General features: G+C 31.3%; 1 protein-coding gene across 3 annotated transcripts in view; it reads right to left on the minus strand.

The window, feature by feature from the left end:
- Positions 1-22,575, minus strand: part of LOC106107203 (synaptotagmin-7) — a 163,936-nt gene that overhangs the window by 52,180 nt on the left and 89,181 nt on the right. For 2 of the 3 annotated variants that reach the window (XM_013287954.1, XM_013287955.1), the window contains exon 1: positions 21,874-22,458. The exons of the other annotated variant lie outside the window; for it this stretch is intronic. In XM_013287954.1, coding sequence (XP_013143408.1) covers positions 21,874-21,998 — 125 coding nt within the window. In that variant the 5' untranslated portion in view covers positions 21,999-22,458. Of the gene's footprint in view, positions 1-21,873; positions 22,459-22,575 lie in introns of those variants that run through there. 3 annotated transcript variants of the gene reach the window in all.

Here is a 22,575-nt window from a genome sequence, read left to right on the forward strand (position 1 = left end):
CGGTGAGTGGACACGTCCGTTCACCTCAACAGTCTGTAGCGGAGTGAACAGTCTGTACCGGAGTGACAGTCTGTAGCGGAGTCTAATCACGAACGGTATACTGTACATACATGTAAATATGTTAAACGTATATTATGTCTATCTATATGCAATACTAGCTGTTGCTCGCGACGTCGTCTGCGTGAAATTATAAAAATAATAAAAATAGGGCCTATATTACTTATTGATGACGTGGTTTTTTAATTGTGTAATATTTTTTGAAATAGGCCCAGAAGTTTTTGAGCTATTGCAATATATAAAAATCCAAAACTCCAAATCTTCCCTCTTTATAAGACAAGTATGGATTGATTGTTGTTTGTTAAAAAGACTGGAAATTACATATACATTTCAAACTGTTAATTTAAATGTTCAATGACAAAGTTATTTAATATTCCTATCAATTTGTTTAAAAGACGTGAAACGTTAAAGAAAATTTTCATCAAAACATGTTAAAAAGTGTTTGGTAATAAATGAGTTAAAACTGCCCTATTTTTTCTAAGACCTACTGTCTTATTTAATAGTCTTCAATGCTGCAATAATGCATTTCGTTCCAATTTTAAACATTAATGCGTTGCAGTTGAGAAAATACTTTCATTCATAAGATTAATGAATTAATTTTTATTTTTTTGATTTAACTTAACAAAACACAGTTAAAAGCACCTTAGCCTACAAAAGACAAAACGGCTCTTATATAATTGCAATAATTATAAACTTGCGAGCTAAATGCCTTATTAATTAAATCGTAAGATTACATTTAAACCTCCCTATTATAACACTATTTTAAAATTAAAGCAGTCCCGTCGAGTTTAACAAGAATAAGCAATTAAAATTATAAATGTTACCTCAACACGTAATGTTCATGTTAATTGAACTCTTTTTTCAAATGTATAAAATTACTTATAAACGTAAAGTACAAAAAGATTTTACTCGATTGTTAACTGGCTTAAAATGTAGAGAAAGGGTGGAGAAACTATGGATGGATTGTGCGATAGAGGATTTGCGTAAGAAGGGAGTGAATACAGCTATGATAGAGATGTCTGAAAGAATATCTGATACTGTGACGACCCTACGTATGAACTTTCAAGATGATGACTTTCAATTGTTAATTCAAAATTAAGTATTTTTTAGTTAAGAAAGAATGTTTCTCTTATCGATACAATCAAATGATACATTAACAGTTAGCGTATATTACAAGAAACGCGTCTTAATTTATATCTATACTAATGTTATGAAGAGAAAAGATTTGTATTATTGTTTAAAATAACTCAAACTACTGGGCAGATTTAATAAATTATTTTACTGTTAGAAAGGTAATTTATCTGTGAGTAAAATAGGCTTTTTAATTTCACGCAAGCGAAGTCAATAACAACAGCTAATAGTAATTAAAATTACAGTTTCTATCCAATCTTGTCAAGCAATTCAATAGAACTTCTGGCTTGATAAAATTCTATAAATGGAATAAATTGTCCCGATAAAAGGTCAGGCGACGAACGTCTGTTGGCGACACCTCTTGCTAGGGCAGGCGGAAAACACGGCGGGGATCCTATAACGCACCGTGCGTAAATAGCTGCATAGATTTAATTGAATCGAGAGAAAATAGCACATAAAGATAAAAGAGAAAACATTACTAAAATATCAATATTTTGGAGACATATGTATTTCTATACTACAATGCTCATGTTATAAAGATGAAAGATTTTTATTTTGTGATATTTGTATGTATTGAAATAACTCGAAAAATACTGGACATATTTAAAAACTCCTGCACTATTAAAAAGCTATGTTGTCACTGGGCTATGTTTTTACTATTTCCTTATTTTACACTGGCAAAGTCGCAAGCAACAGCTAGTTAATTATCTATGCTAATAGGACAAAAAGGAAATATTAGTATTTTTGTATGTATTGAAATAACTAAAACTAATGGACAGATTTTAAATTCTTTCACCGTTAGAAAGGTCATTTATCTTTGAGTAACACAGACTGTTGTTACAATTTTTTAATTTAACGCAGACAAAGTCGTGAGCGACAGGTAGTTGTTAATCAATATTGATTTATTTGATGTAAAAAAAGTCAGTGTTATTTAATTCATCAATAAATTGTCCGCCACCGGGTTAATATATCTAGCCCTCATTCCGTCATATATTTTGCTAAAGACGTTGCACAATCGGAAAGCATGATAAATGACGTCACTGTTCACAAAAAGCCTCTACGCTGGGACCCTTGGGGGACACAATCCCATTGTTTATTTGTCAGGGACAACATTGTTAGTTCTCACAAAACATAGCATAGTTAAGGCTGATTTATATGTTGAACCTCTACTGTTATATGTTCGTCCCGAAATAACAATTTCCCATCTAAAATGAAGAAGAATATGAAGATGTGTACTGAAAAATATGTAAATAACGAATGCACAAATTACTCATTATTTGTTGTTTTAAATGTGAAATTATCATTTAATTTAACATTTTATTAGTAATTATTATATTTAGTTAATATTACACTACATATTATATTAAGTAAATAAAGTTATATGGATTTATAAAAGTCACATAACATATACGTTCGTAGATTAGGAAAAATCATATATCCGTGAAAGCTTGGCCTACATATAAGTAAAACAAAAGAATATCGAAGTTACTTTTAAAGGTAGAGTTATTGTAATTTTAAGAATACAGAGAGGACATATTTAATGGCCGTAGTCGTAAAACACCTGTGTGATACATAACGTTCAACGCAGGGGAACAAAGATGTGATTTATTTCAATTTGTCAAACTCAAGAAGCGTAGCTTCGTCTAATAAGGAATTCGATGAGATAGAGTTGCCTAAAATGAATATAAAATGATTAATACTTTAAATTCTGTTTAATTTGTTAAATAACTTAATTTTGAATAACATTCAGTTTATAAATGCAAAAGTTCAGATGGATGGATTGATGTTTGTTAGAGTTTGTAACTTAAACTACTGAACCGATCTGGATAAAATTTGGGGTAGATGTAGCCTGGAAGAAGACGTAGGCCCTTACTTTTGTTTTTGTAATACCACGCGAACATGGTCACATGCAAAATCTAGTAACTAACATTAACATACAATCTAGTAAATAATATTTTAAACGATAAAATAATCAACGATCAAGAAAACTGCGTAAATGTTAACTGGGGCTCGTATGTCGTTGGACGTCAAATGTGCAGTCAGACGGAAACGCTGTCGCAGACAGGCATGTGCCCACAAAGCCATCGCGCGTGCATAATGAGCGTAATTATTCATCCACAGATATTCAAGCGCGTTATATAAAAGACACATTGACACATTTTGTGACGTCTAAATTTATGACGGCCTGGTAATTCAACATCGAATTTGGCACCAACATGTTAAAATATCACCATTAAAGTGGGCAAAAAATATCGACTTTACGTCAGACTAACTTTAAGCCGCCACTAGAGTTAAAAAAAAAACAAAAGTAAAGTAGCCTATGGGGTCTTCCAGTCTATCCTCTAGATCTGCGCCAAATTTCATCGACATTCGTTCAGCATTTTAGGCTACAAACTCTAACAAAAATCCATCTATCTAAACTTTCGTATTTATAATGTTGGCGAGATTAAAAAAACAAGATACTTATCATTTTTTTTTGACGAAACGCACGTTTTTATACTGCGACTCAAGAATACACAAAAATTCATGATTAGTAAATCTTAAAATTATAATAACCAATACGAAATCCAACAACATTCTATAATTTTTTATGTTTGTGAAAATATCTCTAAATACTCGTACAACCAAAATTTCTTTAACAATGATAATCAAAATGCAAATAATTTGGTCGTGGCGTCTTTTCATATTATTGTCTGCCAGTATCTCAATGAACGCTTCACTGAACAATTTATTTTTCATTTTAAAAATATGAAATACGTCAAATAATGAGGTACTTTATTTGTCCTATTGTAAATAAATTTTGTAAGCACTTCGAGATTTATGACAGAACTTGAATCTCGCGATATTATAAAGTACTAGCTTTCTCCTGCGACATCGTCTACGTGGAATTATAAAAAAACAAAAGTGCCTATGTGTTCTTCCAGAATATCCTATACATCTATAACAAATTTCATTAAAATCCGTTCAGCCGTATAGGGTACACATTATCAAAACATCTATCCATCCATCTAAACTTTCGCATTAAAAAAATATGATTTTAATACAATGTTTTCGTTATTAAAACCTTTTTTTTCACACTATACCATGCAATATAGGAGCGCGAGGTTGTGCCTTAGTTATAAAGAAATCATGAAAAAATGAAAAGTGAAAAATATCCATCTTCATATTGACTTCGAATAGATTTACTGTTTGTAAAGTAATCTATGTTTTTGTTAGTCTATGACGATAAATTAATGGGACCAATACTAGCGAAGATACGAACAAAATAATATTTATTCGATCATATTTTTACATTCATTTTAATATTTTTTCTGTTATATCTGCATTAAAAACATCATAAAAAGTTATGAAAGTTGTAGAGAGCATAGACGAACGAGTCCTACTCTCAATTTATTAATTTGAAAATACACGGTCCAGAGGTCTTGTTAAATTGGTGAGTGTCGACTCTCTGCTTTCTAGTTGGGTTAGCGACGCTCGAAATTTACTTTTAAAAACTACAACGAATGCGGATTTTAAATTTTGCGTACTTTTTTTTTACTATTTTCAAATACAAAATAAAATGTAAAAATCCGGTGTGCATTTCTATATATCCGTGATGGCGAATTGAAAAATTAGAGTTAAGTGGTTGCGGTTAAAAGTTATTGAAAGGAATCTTTTTAATATTCGTATACTACATAGACTTGGCATCAAAAAAAAAAGATTCATATGTAGACCAGGCGCCACTAATATTAAACACAATAGTTAAATAACATTATTTAAAAGTAATATTACAAAATGTTTAATAACTGAAAATATCGACAATATCGCGGAGAACATTTTTAATTTAATGCTTGACGTTAAAAAGAAACGTGGTTTCCCTCGGAAACGTCGAGTTCGACGCTGTGAATTAAATTTAAGAAATGTCGCTTCGATATAATTTATTTTTCTCAATATTGCCTTTCACAAGGTTACTGATAAAAGCTTTCCAGAGCACATTTTGTTTTAACTTTGTATAAAATGTAATGAACCGTGACGAAACTGTCCTTTCATTATTTTTATTTTGAACTGACTTTTTATATTTGAATAAACGTTATTTATCTGTACTATTATAATAAAGCGTAAACACACACTGTAATTTTGACATTGGCGATTAAGAATTTGACAAATGTAAACATTTTTTTTTATCATTACATGCGGATTAAGCCGCACGGGAACAGCTAGTCATTTATATTGAGACTAGCTTTCGCCCGCGACTACGTCCTCGTGGAATTAAAAACAACAAAAGTGACTAACCTCCATGTTCATCTAGATTTTCCTCTGCGTCTATGCCAAATTTTATCGAGATCTGTTAAGACGTTTAGGCTACAAACTCTAACAAACATCCATCCATCTAAACTTTCGTATTTATAATATAAGTAAGGTAAGTTTAGTAAGATATAATTTTGAAGAAATTTAACTTATCTGTGTTGTAAATAAATATTTCTTTGATAAAAGCACTTTATCCAACGATGCAAACATTGAAATAAAATATTTTTAAACATCAACATTCGATTTTCAAAATTTCTAGTAGGACGGTTCAAAGTTATTTCGAGCGGAAATTGCCCCCAGGAGTGTGATATCCGTTGCTAACTGAGTTAGGGAGACTAGATTGAGTTAGTGACACAGTTAATTATATCAGTAATTTGATCTGTTCATATTCCGTAAAGCGTTCCGTCAATATTTCTTTACGAAATAAAATTAATATATGATTGAAACATTGGACAGTAAAGAAAGAAAAAACAATTTAAATAATTCTAAACTGCAGACAAATGCCAAAAAACAGAAAGGATGTCATAAAAGATAACTCAATTTGAAGTGTGTAACAAGAAAAACAAAGATAGATCGATTTAAAAAATGAAAAACTAACATGTCGACCCTAAATAAGTGAAGATTAAGCGATTCTATTAAAACAAAACACGGGAAACAAAAGACAACACAAATGATATTTGAAGTCAAACTTTACAGCATAATTGCAAATCCAATTGACTATTGGAATTGTAATTAACCGTCGCTATGAATCGAGACATTCCACGCTGATAGATTAGGGCAGGTTATGAAATTCCTCTGACTTGACTCTTACCACAGGATTGCCTGATTGCGTTTAATCGATATACTGTGTATGCTTAAATGGGTTAATCTAATAATAACTTTACTATGGTACCTAAAAAAACTATTACCAGCTACAACTCGCGACTACGTTCGCACGTAATTAAACTTTTAAAAAACTATGTACTCTTTCAGAACATGTTCTACATTTGTACCAAATTTTATCGCTAAGCCGTCTTGGAGATAACAAATATCCATCCATCCATCTAAACACTACCATTTATGAAATCAGCTAGAAGTAAAAATAAGTTTAAAATCATTAAAAATTTTCGATGTACGACAATACATTTTTTAAATTCACAATGTATTTAATTATACAAATTCCTTTTTGTTTTATTTATTTACGTCCAAATTGAGGGCTGATTATTTGTGGCTTCTTAATAGAAAATGACAAAGAGCAATAACCCCGGGTAAAAATACAATTCCATCTTAAAGAATCTGAAAAATATTTTAGTTATTTTAGACGAAAACCATATTTATATTCAATGCATACGAATGATGCCTTATTTATGTGATTCGATCGTAAAACATTTTGTGAAAGTAGTCAGATAAGCGACATGATATTTTTTTGGGTTAGGAATAAAAACATTTAAGAAACGTATAGAATACACATAAGAAACAACATTTTTTTCACCGGTAACTTCTTTGTACGATAATATCTTAATTTCATATTTCATATAAGGAGACGCTACTTAGTGTTTGAATTATTTGTTTGTGACTTTTACAATCGGATGCCTATTCTACATTTTTTAATCTCTTTGGTTAGGAATTATTCTTACAATGTATTTATAGATTTATTAAATTGTAACCATTTTCAATAAATAGCAATGGCTTAAACTATATGGATGTTTTATATGACTATTACATTTTAAAGGATGTAATAATTGCCAATTAGACAAAATTAAAAAACAGAAATTACAGCAAACAAATGAAATGTATTAACGCTTATATGGTAGCTAAAACTCATTTCAAAAACTTTAGTTTAGTTAGTGTAGACAATGTCGTATTCATTTTGTGCAGATGATTTGTACAAATTAAAAAATTAAATTATTTTAAATACTCAATTACATTACCAATAAATAAGATATTGATCATAAATAAAACAACGTTGAAATATTTGTAATAAGTAAATATTATGTAAATTTGAAACTCAAACAGCGACATGCTTTACGTAACTGTAGTAATTCACACTAGGGAACAAATGATGCAGAGCAGTAAATGATACAGTACGGCTACTGTTTGAACACATAGTTACTGTTCGGTACTGATAAAACATAAAGTTTAAATTCCGCTGCTCGTCTTATTGCGGATATTTTTATTTGCCTGCAAAGGAGGGTAGATTCGAATCTCCTCTCCGGTTCGGACGGGCGCGGGCTGAGAATATGCACGCAGCCAAGCGAGTCGGTCTGTTAGAAAAGTGCGAGTTTAAAGGTTATTAGAAGTGGTTGCCGAAAACATTGCGAATCACAACGGATGTGTCATTTTTGTTAGCTAACGGGGTCGCGTTAAATTTCGGTTTCGCGTTTGGAACAATAACAGTGCACACGGCTGGCGCCTTTAGAGTTGACAGAATAGACTTGACTCGATTGACACCGACAGAGACCAGACACTTGCAGGGGTTGAGGCGGGCATCGAACCGGTAAGTACTAGTACATCCTCCATCATCCTGTTGTTTATATTATTCTTTCCGGTCTAAGATCAGAATCCATTATGTTCGGTACTATTAAACAGTACTCTTCTGCGTGCATCAACCGAGGTTTTATCTGTGTGTGCCACGAGGGCAGTCGTTTGAAACCTTTACAATCGTTAGTTGCAGCCGATAGACTAAAATAATGTTGACGTTACGTTGCTTTTGCTATTCTATGATAAGGGAGTTTATGCGCGACGTTAACGGTGAGAAATAACGTTAAGAGACTTTATTTAAATACTAGCCATTCCCGTGCGGCTTCATTTATTATAAAAACTTTATGTTATTGTATATCGTTGATAATGTAATTTATTCGTATCATTAATATAACGAGGTGAAAAGATTTTTAAATTTTAAACGATAAAAGTAACTGGCAACTAATAATTTTAAGTACTGTCTGAATATGCATCGGACGGATCGGTGAATGTTTATATCATCTGTATTCGCAATTGAATTCTACAAACCGCTGGTCACTCCGACAAATATATGTATAAGTTGTTATAAAAACTACATTATACTGCTACTAACATATCTGTCTTACTAAGCTACTTGTTAAACGTAGCAGTTGATGGTAATAATAAATTAGTATAAATGTATCTGACTCTATAGCATTAAATTTCGCAGTCCGTGACCGTAAGCCATTAAGCTATTGCCAATTGGCTAATGTATAGTTGCTTTTTCAACATCGTCACAAGTTGCTAATGAAATATGTTCCGTTTTAAGAAAAGATAAATGTATATTTTTATTACTATGTTATTAGATTTTTGTACATTGAATATTTTAGTTGGGAACAAAGTAATGACCATGCCAAGAAAAGTCAAGATATGACCTCTTTTTTTGAGAGTTTGTCGTATTTAATTGACATATGCTTTATACTATAATTGTAGTTGGAAATCGTACATAATACTATAATTTTAAATGTAACTGTTAAGATGTGTGAATGTTTGTAATTACATATCTCTAAAAATCAATAAAAACCTAGACTAGTTACTAAGGTTTTATTTAATTCCGCGTTGAAGTCTCAAGTATCAGCAGTATTTTAATACAATTTAGGTAAAAATCTATTTCAATAAATTGGAGTGGTTAATGATTTTACTTTTCAGGTAATCGTTGAAAAGGTAATATAGGATATCCGAATGAAATGCCTTTTTCCATTAACTGCAGGAAGTACTCGGAAGGTTGGTAATGTATTCAAATCACACGGCTCGCCGCGGAGTCCGGACCAGTCGGATTTATCTATAAATTAAATTATCGAACTGAGGGTGAATCGATTTTTACTACCGTGGCAATGCTACTTCAGCTTAACGTTAAGAATTTAAAGAGTTTAGAACAGGCGACTTTATACTTTTCCTTGGTTTAACACGTTCAATGCGTAACCGGCCGATATCGGCCTGACGCGCTACTTAATACTAGCGGAGGACGCAAACTATGTGTCTATTGCTAGTACGAAACGAGTATTTCGGGTGTATACATTGCTTTACATTCTGTTTCCATAAAGTTATAGCAATTTTATCTATGCTAGTGCTGGTAAGTCTAGAGAGACCTGTCACGCACTGATAGAATTATCATTGGGGGCACATTTCGGCCCGCCGTGGCGCCAGATGAAGAATTATAATTTTAATTGCCACAGTGAACATCGTAAAATAGTATCTTAATGGAACGAGACTGCTCGAAGTATACTGGATAGTACATTTCGTTGCAGGAAAAAAAAATGAGGCTATACAATTCATATGCACGTTCTTTAAAATGTATTCTGATATATTTGAAATGCATTTTAAAAGTAACTGGGATGGTAATGCAGTTTTTTATACTATTTTAAACTAGCTGTTGCTCAAGACTTCGCCCGCTTAAATTGGCAATTAATACCAAATAGCCTAAGTTACTCACTAAATTACCTTTTTAAATGCGAATGTTTAGGTTTAGATGGATGGATGGATGGATGTTTGTTAGAGTTTGTAGCCTAAACGGCTGAACGGATTTCGATGAATTTGGTACAGATGTAGAGGATAGTCTGGAAGAACAAATAGGCTACTTCTGTGATTTTAATTACACGCGGACGGAGTCGCGGGCGAAAGCTAGTGGTAAAGGAATTTTTAAGATCTTCCCAGAAGTTTTTCCGTGAATTGAATACATACAAAAATATAAAAACACAAATCTTTCCTCTTTATAGATATGTTTTCGAGTAAAATTCAGGTTATATTTACATAACATATAATACATTATTTTACTTAAAAAAACATTGATTCAACCGCGAGTATTATGTAAAACAAATGTTGGCAGTTGAAACGTTCGCGTGTTCACGTAATGATGGGAAAAGCCATTCGTGCGACACAACTTGCAATAGTACACATAAAATATGCAACGTATTGAATTATTAACACAACATTTAAAACATAATTATGTAGTTAGTTACTTGGATATTAAAAAAAGTATTAGAACTCGAAAAGGGTTTTAACGCTTTTGTCATTTTATTTGTATAGTTATAATTGTACTCATATGTATAATTGCGAAAGTTTGGATGTACGTACGAGTATTTAACGTAAAAATGCCGAATAAAACTTGGAACAGTCATTTAAAGAATAACGCATATTATGTGCAGACGGAGTCACGAGCGCCAGCTAGTCGTTAACTCTTCTAAATATATTTTTTCAGTAATGAATGGGAAATTTTCTATTTTTGCACGAATGTTTATTAGGTTGTATCTAAAGAGTTGAACGTATCTCCATAAAAATTGGCATAGAGTATACTCTTTAAGAACATAGATTACTTCACTAGTTTTTTTAAATCCCACACGGATGGAATCACGGACAATAGCTATTCTAAAATAATTGTTAATTTATAGCCGGGTTATATAAGGGACCAGTGGTCGAGCCTAAGCGGAATAACATTAGGGATAAGATTTATTGCCAGTAATTCTGATCTAGTTTTAATGTCGAAAACTTGAAGTCGTTACAACTCTGAAGATTAACAGAGTGACTGGACTATATTGTTACAAAGAACGATGGGAAAAGTCTGAGCTATAAACGTTATATTAAACCAATTTCTTTACACTTTGCATGTGCTTGTTAACTTGGATTAGGAATTTAGATTCTTTATCTTTTTGTTTCGTATTATCACCTAATTCTTTTTATATAAGATGTAAAATGTTAATTAAAAAATAGACGAATTTGGAATACTTAATTTAAAACAAATTTTGTAAAATCAATTTTTTTTTATTAATTAAAATATGATACTTATAATTTCCGATAATATTCAAGAATTTTTTATTTTTTATATAATAAAATACATCGTTTAAAAAGAACACTTATATAAGGTCCGCTAGTTCTAGTCAAGGATAAGCACTAAGAAACTAAATGTCACTTGTCAAGTAAAATGCTAAACTTAAATTAAATTACACAAGTCGGCTTGGCTTGTACACTCATTTATCAAGTGAAGGATGGGCAAAGAGTACAAGTAACTTTGAGGTTACTTAGAAAGATAAGGACGCGATGAACAAGTAAACATATCGAGCTAAGCACCCTTGTAAAGTAATTTAAACTTTTAGCTTGAAACTTCACTCTTGCTTAGCATATCACTTGATAACAATCGTTACTTCACATTACCGTTGAGTATACTGTCTTATAGCCGGTTTCCCAGCTACATTTAACCATTCGATAGTGTTTTGATTTGATAACGTGAAATTCGTGAAATTCGTTTCCGAACTAAACTAAGTTTCATTCCGTTTGAACTTAGGTCAACGTAACACTAATAAATACAAAGGTAATTATAAAATAATTGGAAACTTAAAAACCCGGCATTTAGACATGTTCCGTTTGTCATCATAGCTTTTCAGTAGTAAACAAAGCACAGTCAAAACATTGTGTGATTAATTATTCCCATGGTAGAGACACGACAAAATTTATGAGGCACCGAGTCGAAAAACAAAATGAAGAGAAAATAATCGAGGTGCTCTATTTGTCTTTTGTACCGCAAGAGGGCGTTGACGAGATATGCAAATAAAGCAACGTCAACGATTTAATTACAGTAATTGGTTATTTGGTAATCACTATTTAAAAAAATTTGTTACCATGTAAAAATCTAGACGACATACGCAATAAAATATGACATGTCGGCGTCGCTTGCCTGCTAATCAGTATGAGATTTTATTGCGTAAAGACTTCGAGACTAAGTAGCCTTGAAAGTTATTTAAATATGTAACAGTGTCTTAGATGATAAAGTTACGGTTTAACTCCACTTTTTTTACAAATTTTGACAAATCAGATTGTAAGCGATGCTTAAAAAGTGTTTAAGATTCGTTATTTATTTCGTCGTAAGTATTTATATAACAGAGAAAGTATGTAAAAAGATAAGAAGAGGCTGAAAACCAGGGTGACCTTCTTTGACAAGCTGGAGACCGCATCAGCTGAGCCTTCTCCTTTTGGCCAAGAATTTTTTATTTCATTTTTATATTGACATGTTTTGTAAATTACGCTTTTTTCGTTTTTTTTTTCATTTTATACAAACAAAACTTTACGTCGTAAATAAATTAATCGACCATTCAGAAACTGCACGCAAGCTTTATACGTACTTAACAAGACTAGATTATACGTATGCAGAATCAAGACATAAATAGATATGTCTGTGATAGTTCTTGTTAACTAGGGCGATAATTTGTTCCCACCTTCCCTTCCCGCTTTCCCGATGAAATCATCCAATCGATAGTCGGGTAGTTCAGAATGTGGCACACGGTCGTTACATCGCATACCGCTATAGAATAACTTTGTACAGTTAAATGAATGTTATTACGTCGAATGTTAGATTAAACATTTATGTTTCAAATGTAATATGAAAATCCTGATAAAATTTGACATAAATGTAGAGGATAATCTAGAAGAACACATCAGCTATATTGTCTTTTATTTTTTTAATTTAACACGGACGGAGTCGCAGGCGAAATACATATTTTTATAAACTCCGCCAACACTGCAAATATCTATTTATTCTACAACATGGCTACAATATGGCCATACATTATGGCTAGATCAGATAAGGGCGATAACATCGAGGATTCCCATTTCTAAGTCTAGTCGCTTAAAGACTTTAAAATATCAACTAATATCTAGAGATTACAATTATCATCATCGATCTTCAATTCTTTACAACGTTTTACAGTTAGGTTATATACGAAACAAAAGAATCTCTTTTTAGGTTATGTATTAAAAAAGAGATAAGATGGATAAATTAAAAGGGAGATATTTTCTTGTATCTATATTAAAACAAAGCGTAAACGTGTGTATTATAATAAAGCGTAAACACACACTTCTTTTGCAATTGATAATTTGACAAATGTGAACAATAAAATGATTTTTTTTAAATTTTATGATGATGAAGTCGCATGGGAACAGCTAGTATTAAATAAGCCCTAAGTATACAGATAAAAGGTAAAATATTGCCAATGTTAACTTTACACGTTCGAAACAATGTGGAACTCAAGAAGTTTATCAGGCGTTTGTTTGAACGTGGCTTTGTTATTATTGGTTAACTTATTCGTGTAATAATTTATAGAAATAATGCATGAAATATACGTAAATTGTAAACCATGTTTCCGTTAATAATTGAATTGTATTTAGAGCTTAGACATTTTTAAATCTCTCTTAAGTAATTAAGTAAAATTGTGCATATTAAATGCCGATAAAATATAACGATAACTTGTTAAAAATCAGGTATCAAATATATATCGAATTAGTCAGAATTAAAAAAAAATCGAGGCCTAATAAAGTTAAGGGGAATTAGAGAATTGCGCGGTCAATTCACCTTTTACGACGTCCTTAAAATATGATTGCGTGTCAAATGGTACTCGATACAATAAAAAGTAGGGTGGCCACGTTTATTACCACTGGCCGGTATTGTTGCGACGGAAAACAACTTCAAAGACATAAAATATTCTCTTTATTATATCACAGAAACAGTTGAAGTAAGCTCGTGTCCTTGTTATTATAGAAATTGTAACCTTTTGCGTACATTTGCGCCGAGATTTATAAATGTTATTTCGTCCTATAAATCATAACATGTTACGAGTGTTCAAGCCTTTTCATTAGTTATTATTACTAACAAAGAAATATTACAAACGGCTACTAATATAGAAGAATAATTTGGTTTCTACATTAAAGAAAATTTAATAGAAATTTTATTTAAATAGAAATAAGGAATTTTATAAGTTTGTATTAACATGAATGAAATAATTATTCTATTTGAATAATTGTCACATACAAAGAGAAACTAATTGATACTGATGCTTACTTTAAAGCGGGCGCACACTTTTGACAAAACTATCGCACAACAATAGTGCGATTGTCAATTGTTTCGCAGCCAATTCAACTCTTTACTTACACAAATATAAAATTGAGTAGTGTGCGCACCTCCATATAAGCTTATAGGAATCAAAGCGAGATATACTGTGTCTAAATAATTTAGATTAGTTTGACAATTCATTTCAAATTTAGTATGGATGGGTTATGTAAAATCATTCATGAATCTTATCGATTTTCGATTTTTATTCATATAGAAGTTGGAATCGATAGATTTATAGTTATAAATTATGAAGAAAAACACTGTTTTCTCAAATTAATAATAACCATAACAATTTACGAGATTTAATAAATGTTTATTTCTACTACAGCCGTATGTAATCGAATTGGATTTCGCTATTATTTCTGTCATCGCTAAATTCTCTACACTATAATCAATACTAGAATTGTCCTCTAAATTAGTTAATAAGAAAATAATAATTTTAGTTCGATAATTATTTAAACCGAATATCGATACTTCATAATTGTTCGCTGCGTGTTTGTTTCGTCACTACGATACCTGTCTATTAAGTATGGCATTAGCCTTCATAAAAATTGAATTCGATGTTTCATATGCGTCATTTATCAAACTAATCTATCTTATTTAGACAAACTATAGACAGTTAAGCGATAGTTTAGTTTCAGGAGTACGCATGCTTTTAGTAAGAGAACGTTTATTGTGAAATAATTTGTTGTATATACATAGATTTGAAATGCGACCCAACATTTAACATGTAAATGCTTTAATACATAAAGGCAACCTCAATTATGATAAGGGTAAAGCGAAAGGTAAATTACGTTTAATGTGTAAAATATAAACGTATTTTGTGAAACAGCATCCTGTTCAAGTGTTGTGTAAAGCTTTTACATTTCAATATATATATATATATATATATATTTATAATATAAGGTGGTAATCGAGCAAGCGACCACAAGAAGCCGCCAAAATGGCGAAGCGACCGCTGCCCATAGACATCCGCAATTGCAGATGTGTTGCCTACCCTTATATGACGAAGGAGAAGACGGACATAAAGAGGATATTTCCCCTTCCTATGCATCTGCTCCACCGTCAAATCCACTTCCACTTCCCAACCTCTCCTTATAAGAAAAGGATGGTAAAGATAAAGGGACTATTACGAGTAACATAAAGAAGAAAGGTTTGTGTTTATGGAATTTTGTATGTATTGGAATAACTCAAAAACTACTGGGCCGATTTAAAAAAAATACGACATTAAAAAGCTACGTAACTATTGAATAACATAGGCTATGTTTTTATTTTGTTTTTAATTCCACGCGAACGTATAATAGTAGTTACTTTTAAAACTAGAGAATTGAAGAACGATGATTTCGGTTTATGTTAAAAAAATGGCACTAAAAAGAATCCAAATTTCGTAATCATGCAACTTATATTGTTCGATTATGTTTGATGTTCTTCATTCCTTATTTATCTTGAATAAATAAATTCAAAATCATAAGCCTTCCCCCAAACCATACTGTCTAACAAATAAAAATCATAAACATAGTTAAAATCTAATCTGTTTGTTCCTAAAATTATTCTAAATGTTTTCTTAAATTTATATATTGAAAGTATAATAATTTATCGATAATGCTTTGAACAAAAAAACAGGTAAATGGAAGCGGTTTGATTAATGTCTCCCCCGGCATGGACATAGCGGATTTATGATCGCTGTCGGATAATACATTTTTTTAAAATCCCCAAGCGTATTTACGCGTTTTAATATAATTTTATCTACACTCAAACCCTAAATGTGAAATTAAAAAAATTTACACAACACTAGCAGTTGCTCGCGACTTCGTTCGCGTGAGTAAAATAAATAAAAACATAGCCTATGTTACTCACTGATAACGTAGATTATAACGGCGAAAGAATTTTTTAAATCGGCTCAATAGTTGTTGAGTTGTTTCAATACATATAAAACTGCAACAATACTAATCTTTCCACTTTATAATATTAGTAGAGATGCATGTTCGGAACATTTAAAAACATATTTAAAATAATTAATTTAATCTTTAAACATTTAACTCAAAAGCTGGAAATTCAATTTGTAAAATTGTCGTTTAAAACCAATTTCCAATATCAGGGAAAAAGATTAAATCCCTTATTACAAAGTTAATTAAGTCCGTGTTATTGTGAAATATTCATTGCATACGTGCAACTGTATTTTATTCATCCGTGCAACTTTCGAGCACGTTCAAAGTGATTTGATTGGACGATCGCCAAAATGTCTGATTGGACACTATTTGTGGTTTCGATAAACGTTTTGTATCCAAAATTTTTTATTTAAAAACCTTAATATGTAAAATATTACATCAAAAGGCTAAAGTGTTTTTAATTTATTTTTAACTAGCTGTTACCTCGAACAAACGCGGCTTGCGGACAGACAGACATATTTTTTTAATGCGATTTTCGTTACTATCAACGCAAATACACCATCTTCCCGAAATATGGAATTTTTCTTTTGATATTACAAACTGACACTCCAATTTTATTATATGTATAGATTAAGAACTATACGCATATACAATAAAGGCATTGAGAGTAGCCCCAGTAGTAGAGAAAATAAGGAGAGAAAAGAGATGAATCGCATGTTACAAGGAGAACGTTAGTTATGAGTATGGTATCTCCACCGGTAGAGGTAGTACTAGAAAGAGATGAACGGATTGCGTGTAAGGTGACATGTTTAAGGAAGTGGTAACTGAGATAATAAATAATAGAGTCATCTAGTGAACGAAAATCTTTCGCGCTGACCCTACAGAAGTAGGATAAGGGGAGAAGATGATGAATTATTCGCGTATGTTTTAAGAACATGCGTTTTGATTAAAAATATTGAAATTGTGAGTGCTGAACAACTCAAATGTTGTAATTTGATAGCTACGAGTATGTTGTTTATAAACATCTATAGTCATGTTTCATTACCATGACGGTAAGCAACAGTACAACAGTGTTGAGTAAAATGGTTTCACTTACAATTTCTTTTGTGAATCGTTTGGAAAGAACTTTAAAATTTAAATAACCGCAGGCGGTAGATAAAAAGCAACTCGATCAGTGTCAACTAGGGAGGCCAATTCGATAGACGATTTATTGGAAAAAGTTGTGAGAATGGAGTGTTTTGTTGACGCCTTAGCCTTTCCTTGGCACCGTTCCAATGTAATTTAACTTTTCCTCTTTAAATATGCTGAAAAAAGGGTATAGATTGAACCAAAAAGTTTGCAGAATTTAATAAATCTTCGAATATCACAAAAAGCAATTGTTTAAGTTATACAATTAATAATTTTAAATATTGCTTCACCAGTTTACAATACGTCCCCACTAAAGGGCTCCGAGTCTACCCTGTGTTAGGGTGACTAGGCCATAGTCAGCCATGCTGGTCCAGTGCGGTTTGACCTCACACATATATTTGTGTTCTACACATATATTTGTGTTAATTTCTTCGCAGTGTATGTGCAGGTTGCATCACGATGTTTTCCTTCACAGTTATTATATAGATATTATGTTTTAATTATTTTAAACCTTAAAGCTTACGTCAGTCTAAAAAAACAGGACGCAAAATAGCATTATTTTTATAACGAATCTATCAAGAAACATTTACGCAATCAGTTCTTAACGATAAGCCATAGCTATGAAGTTGAGAAGTTAAGTTCAACGAAGTCAAAACAAAACTGTATAGAAACTATACTTGAAGAGTTTCACTGAGTTATTTAAAACAAATCCTTAAGATTTTACAAGAAGGTTACGTCGATAGAATTCAGTATTCAGATGTATGGGAAACTTTAACAATATAACGCAGCCATAGAATTTTCTTGGCAAAAAAGTTATAAATTTTCAAAGTAACGTTAATTAAAGAAATTCAATAACTTCAGCTCCTTGAATTTTTTATGAATAATCAATAAGTTAGAACTTAAATTCGATCCGAACAAAGTAAGTTTAGTTAGGAAGCTAAGTTCAAATTCAATTATTGCCATCATCATTGAATAGTCGTATAAAAACAATATATAAAATTGGTTTGAAAACTTTGTAGGTAAGTATTTTAGTCAAAAAATACAATTATGATCACTGAAAGATTTCTTGAACAAAGCAAGACGTTGCAACAACAATTGCAACCGTTGAAGCACTTCTAAATCCAATAAATGAATTTGCTACATTGGCAATTTAATGTCTTGTTGACGCTACACTTTTGGCAAAGATTCAATTTTAAAGGAAGTTTTCGTGTAAACAAAGGTTAGTTTTCCGTTAAATTCTACAAGTAAATTTGTAACAAAGATTAAGGAAGAGGCAATAAATAAGTTAAAAGCAATCGACTGATACGTTTTTAAAAAATAATAGCACTGACGCTTTTTAATGGTGAAATTGCAAACGATGCCCATTATGTGAATAGTTCACTAATTTAAGAATTTGTTAACAAAACAATTATGAACTACATATTAACTTAGTTTGTTCTTAAATTCTGTATGTAATAATCTTCACTTTTGGAAAATATAATTTGAACAGCAATATTTGAATAATCGTGATTTTCTGCGAATCACCTTTACGTTCATTAATTCGCGTTTCGGTAAAATAATTTAAGCACTGAAATATACGGAATAACTTTGTTTCATGTATTAAATACATTTTTTTTACAGAAAAGTTTTACCGCCTTTTTCGATTTTTATTGGATATAACATTTTATCTTAGCAAACATGTAATAAAAGGTTACACGGAATTATTTTGATTTGTTCGTAAATCAATATTAGATGTTCTATACAAAACAACTTCAAATATGCATTAAAACTAATATCTTAACTAAATATCATTTTAAGAGGGATTTCTGTACGATATCTCGTGGAACATGCGACATCTTGCAATTGCCGATTGAATTTGTCGTTAAATTAAATTGTTTCTCGGCTTCGTTCATATTAAAAAAGTTTCAAGAATACCATTTCTTATGAAATTCTAATGATAAGTAAAAAGGCTTCAGATAGGTTCTGTCTACTATAAACGTTTTTATTATCTTAATTAAAACAATATTGAAACAATTTCAATTATTATAGCAATGGAAGAAACATTTATTAAATTAAAAAGAACTCTATGATAGAAATGCAGACTTTTAAATTTCTTCTTAATGGATTCGATTAAGGAGAGATAAAAGACTTTTGTAGATACTCAATACAGATAGTTTGAGAGATTTTAGAGTAGATTTCCCTCAATGTCTTCGAAGGTAGATTTTTAATTTTATGAGCCATCGAAACGAAGTATAACAATTTTGATAAAACAAAACCACACGATTGTTCTTTAGTAATCCAAATTCTTTGTCATGATTTTATTAACATCTGAAACTCTATTCAAGTCACGTTGCCAAGTTCCTGTACTATCTGAATCATAACACTTCGTAACTCGCGACTATTTCGATCCATTGAACCTACTTTATGACTAGATGTCGGCAGAAAACTTCGATGTAAGAAGATATACATCATACAAATTATATTAGACGAGAAAAGTTTCATAATGTCGTACTCCCGACCACGCTAGCACGTTTCATGGTACAGGAAGTATAAATTGTTGAAGAAAACATATATCTATTATACTCTTATATTAATATCAATCATTTTTATATTATAAATGCGAAAGTTGGAACGGATATTTGTTACGTTTATCTCCAAAAAGGGTTAATAAGTCTCGATGAAATTTGACACAGAACATAGAACGTAGAACATAGTCTGGAACGCATAGGATGCTTACTTTAAACGCGAAGATAAAACTGTTGAAAAGGGAAAACTGAAAGTGGAAGCATAGAAGAGAAATCTTACCATTTCCAAATTGAAAGTAGACATCATTTTTAGTCGCGTTAATTATATTTTTAAACCCAGGTTACGTATCATATATTTAATATACTCGTATTTTATGCGATTTACTATCGCAATATAACTAACAAGTTTCTACTAACTTTAATGCTGTAATTCAAAATAATATGACACGAAATTACTTAGTTGTCGAGTGAGTTAAATTACTTGTTTCTCTGAAGCTATTGTTACTTGAAATAAAGTTAAATTATAACGTCCCAAGGTGTCTCGAGTTTGTGAGAATTCATATTAATCAGCAAACAAGTGGAAAATGTGAAATGATCTTTTGATTAAGTTATGAAGTGTTAAATTCTTCGTAAGTAATCTTAATTGATTTCGTTGTAAGGCTACATTTGAGTCTTATATTTATGTCCTTATTTTTTTTTTTTTAATGTGAGTGACGACATGTAGCAATACTAATGTCAAATGTAGCAAACACCATCGTTTTACTCAGGTCTAGTGTTAAATAAATCTCGCTAATGCGTTTAATGCATCTTTATAGAACAAAATTAAATTGTGATTTCAGATAGTTATGTTATAATTGATTTTCCCAGGATTCTGTACGAATACAAATAAACTTTAGTATTAGCCTGTGTTCTTCTAGATTATACTCCACGTATGCTAAAGAGATTGGTTGAATACTTCTAGATATGTTTTCGAACAAACATTAGAAAGATGACAATAAAGAGGCAAAAGGTTAGTACTGTGTTTTTGTAGTCACATTTTAGTCATCATCCACTTGCCGTTAACCCTTACGGAGGGTCGGCACAGTATGTGCTGCTCTTCCATACATCTCTATCAGCCGTCATATCTGAATCCACTCCTTTCTTAAGCATATACTCTTTCATACAATCCATCCAAAGTTTCTTCGGTCTTACTCCACCTTTGTAGCCATCCACATTCAATTTTAACACTTTCCGGTTTATATCCCTATCGTTTTGTCGCATAACATGTCCATACCATAATAACCTTTTGTACAATATTTTAGTGAGGTAACTTATAATTTAGTGGCCATACAAAAGTCGATTACGTTGTCACCTTAAAATTGGCATGATTAAACTAAACTGAATGTTAATATTCTTGTGTACTGCGTGGTTGACGTAAATAAAGTAACCACTAACATCCAATGTCATATAAATTAATCCAGGACCTTGTTCAAACTAGCGCTTACTAGCAATATTACGAATTGCCTTGTAATCCTCACATGAACAACTGAAGTATGTACTCTTGTATACCGTACCGTTTTCACTGCAGAAACACTTTGAAAAAACAAAATAACAATATGTTTTTGGGTACGACAGTAAAAACTCAATATCGATAAATTTTAATTCCAACTATAACAATAAAAACAATAATTTAGGAAAAAGTACCGAAACATAAAAACATGCTATGCATTTTTAATTTTTTTTCACGATAAAATGTTTTCGTAACTTCGTATTATTGGCTTTTTTATTAAATAAAAAATTTTGTGTCTGTACACATAAAGATGAGTCTGAAAGTCTGTATAATGGTATAACGTTATGACATCCAATCTGAATTTATTAATGGAATGTGGTGACCAAAAACGTACTGTATGTACTGTATGTACTGTACAAAACATAAAGAGCGTTTTTCACATGTTCTACTGAATCTACTATATTGGCTTATAGTCTTAATCATTTTGTTTAAATTATTACGTCATGTTAGTTATTTAAAATAATTATTTCTTACCTTTGTGCATAATATTCGAAGAATGCGACGAGGATTTCAATAGATCTTGTCATAGCTGCCCACATTTCGTGACTTTTGCATTTTGAGGTCATCAACGGTGTTAATCTTGACGGATCGTCAGTCATTTAAACTGGGATTCATAATAATAAAAGTCCAACAATTTTATACACTTAAAATATAAAATGAACCCGCTATTTGTGTAACTAAGATTTAAATCTATTATTATTAATAAATTTAAATTCAATTATTAATAATAATCAAATTGAGATACGATTTTACTTCTATAGTACACACTACGGCTTACACCTACGTAGCAACAATTGTAAGCAACAGGTCAACGACCTATTTCAAATGCATTTAATAAACGAATATTAAAACAAAATACATTATTATAATAAATATTGTCACTGGAAAATAATAATTAAAATTGACACTAAGCGTACTAAATCAAATTAATCAATTACAAGAAATGTAACTAAGTTAGTTATTTTTTAGTTAGAAATTAATAGAAAAAAAATTAGTTATGAGATATTTGACAAATATAAATTTGATATTTCTCGTGTTACGTAGGATGCGTTCGCAACAACCAACCGGTGTCCGTGGACTGCCGGTGGGATCTTATAGCGCATGCTCCCAGCGTAAATTGTAGCTCACAATGACCATCCTCATCGGTCCCCCTCTCCCGTCCCCATCCTAAGGGAA

This window comes from Papilio polytes, unplaced genomic scaffold (assembly GCF_000836215.1).
Source record: "Papilio polytes unplaced genomic scaffold, Ppol_1.0 DF822067.1, whole genome shotgun sequence".
NCBI classification, from domain to species: Eukaryota; Metazoa; Arthropoda; class Insecta; order Lepidoptera; family Papilionidae; genus Papilio; species Papilio polytes.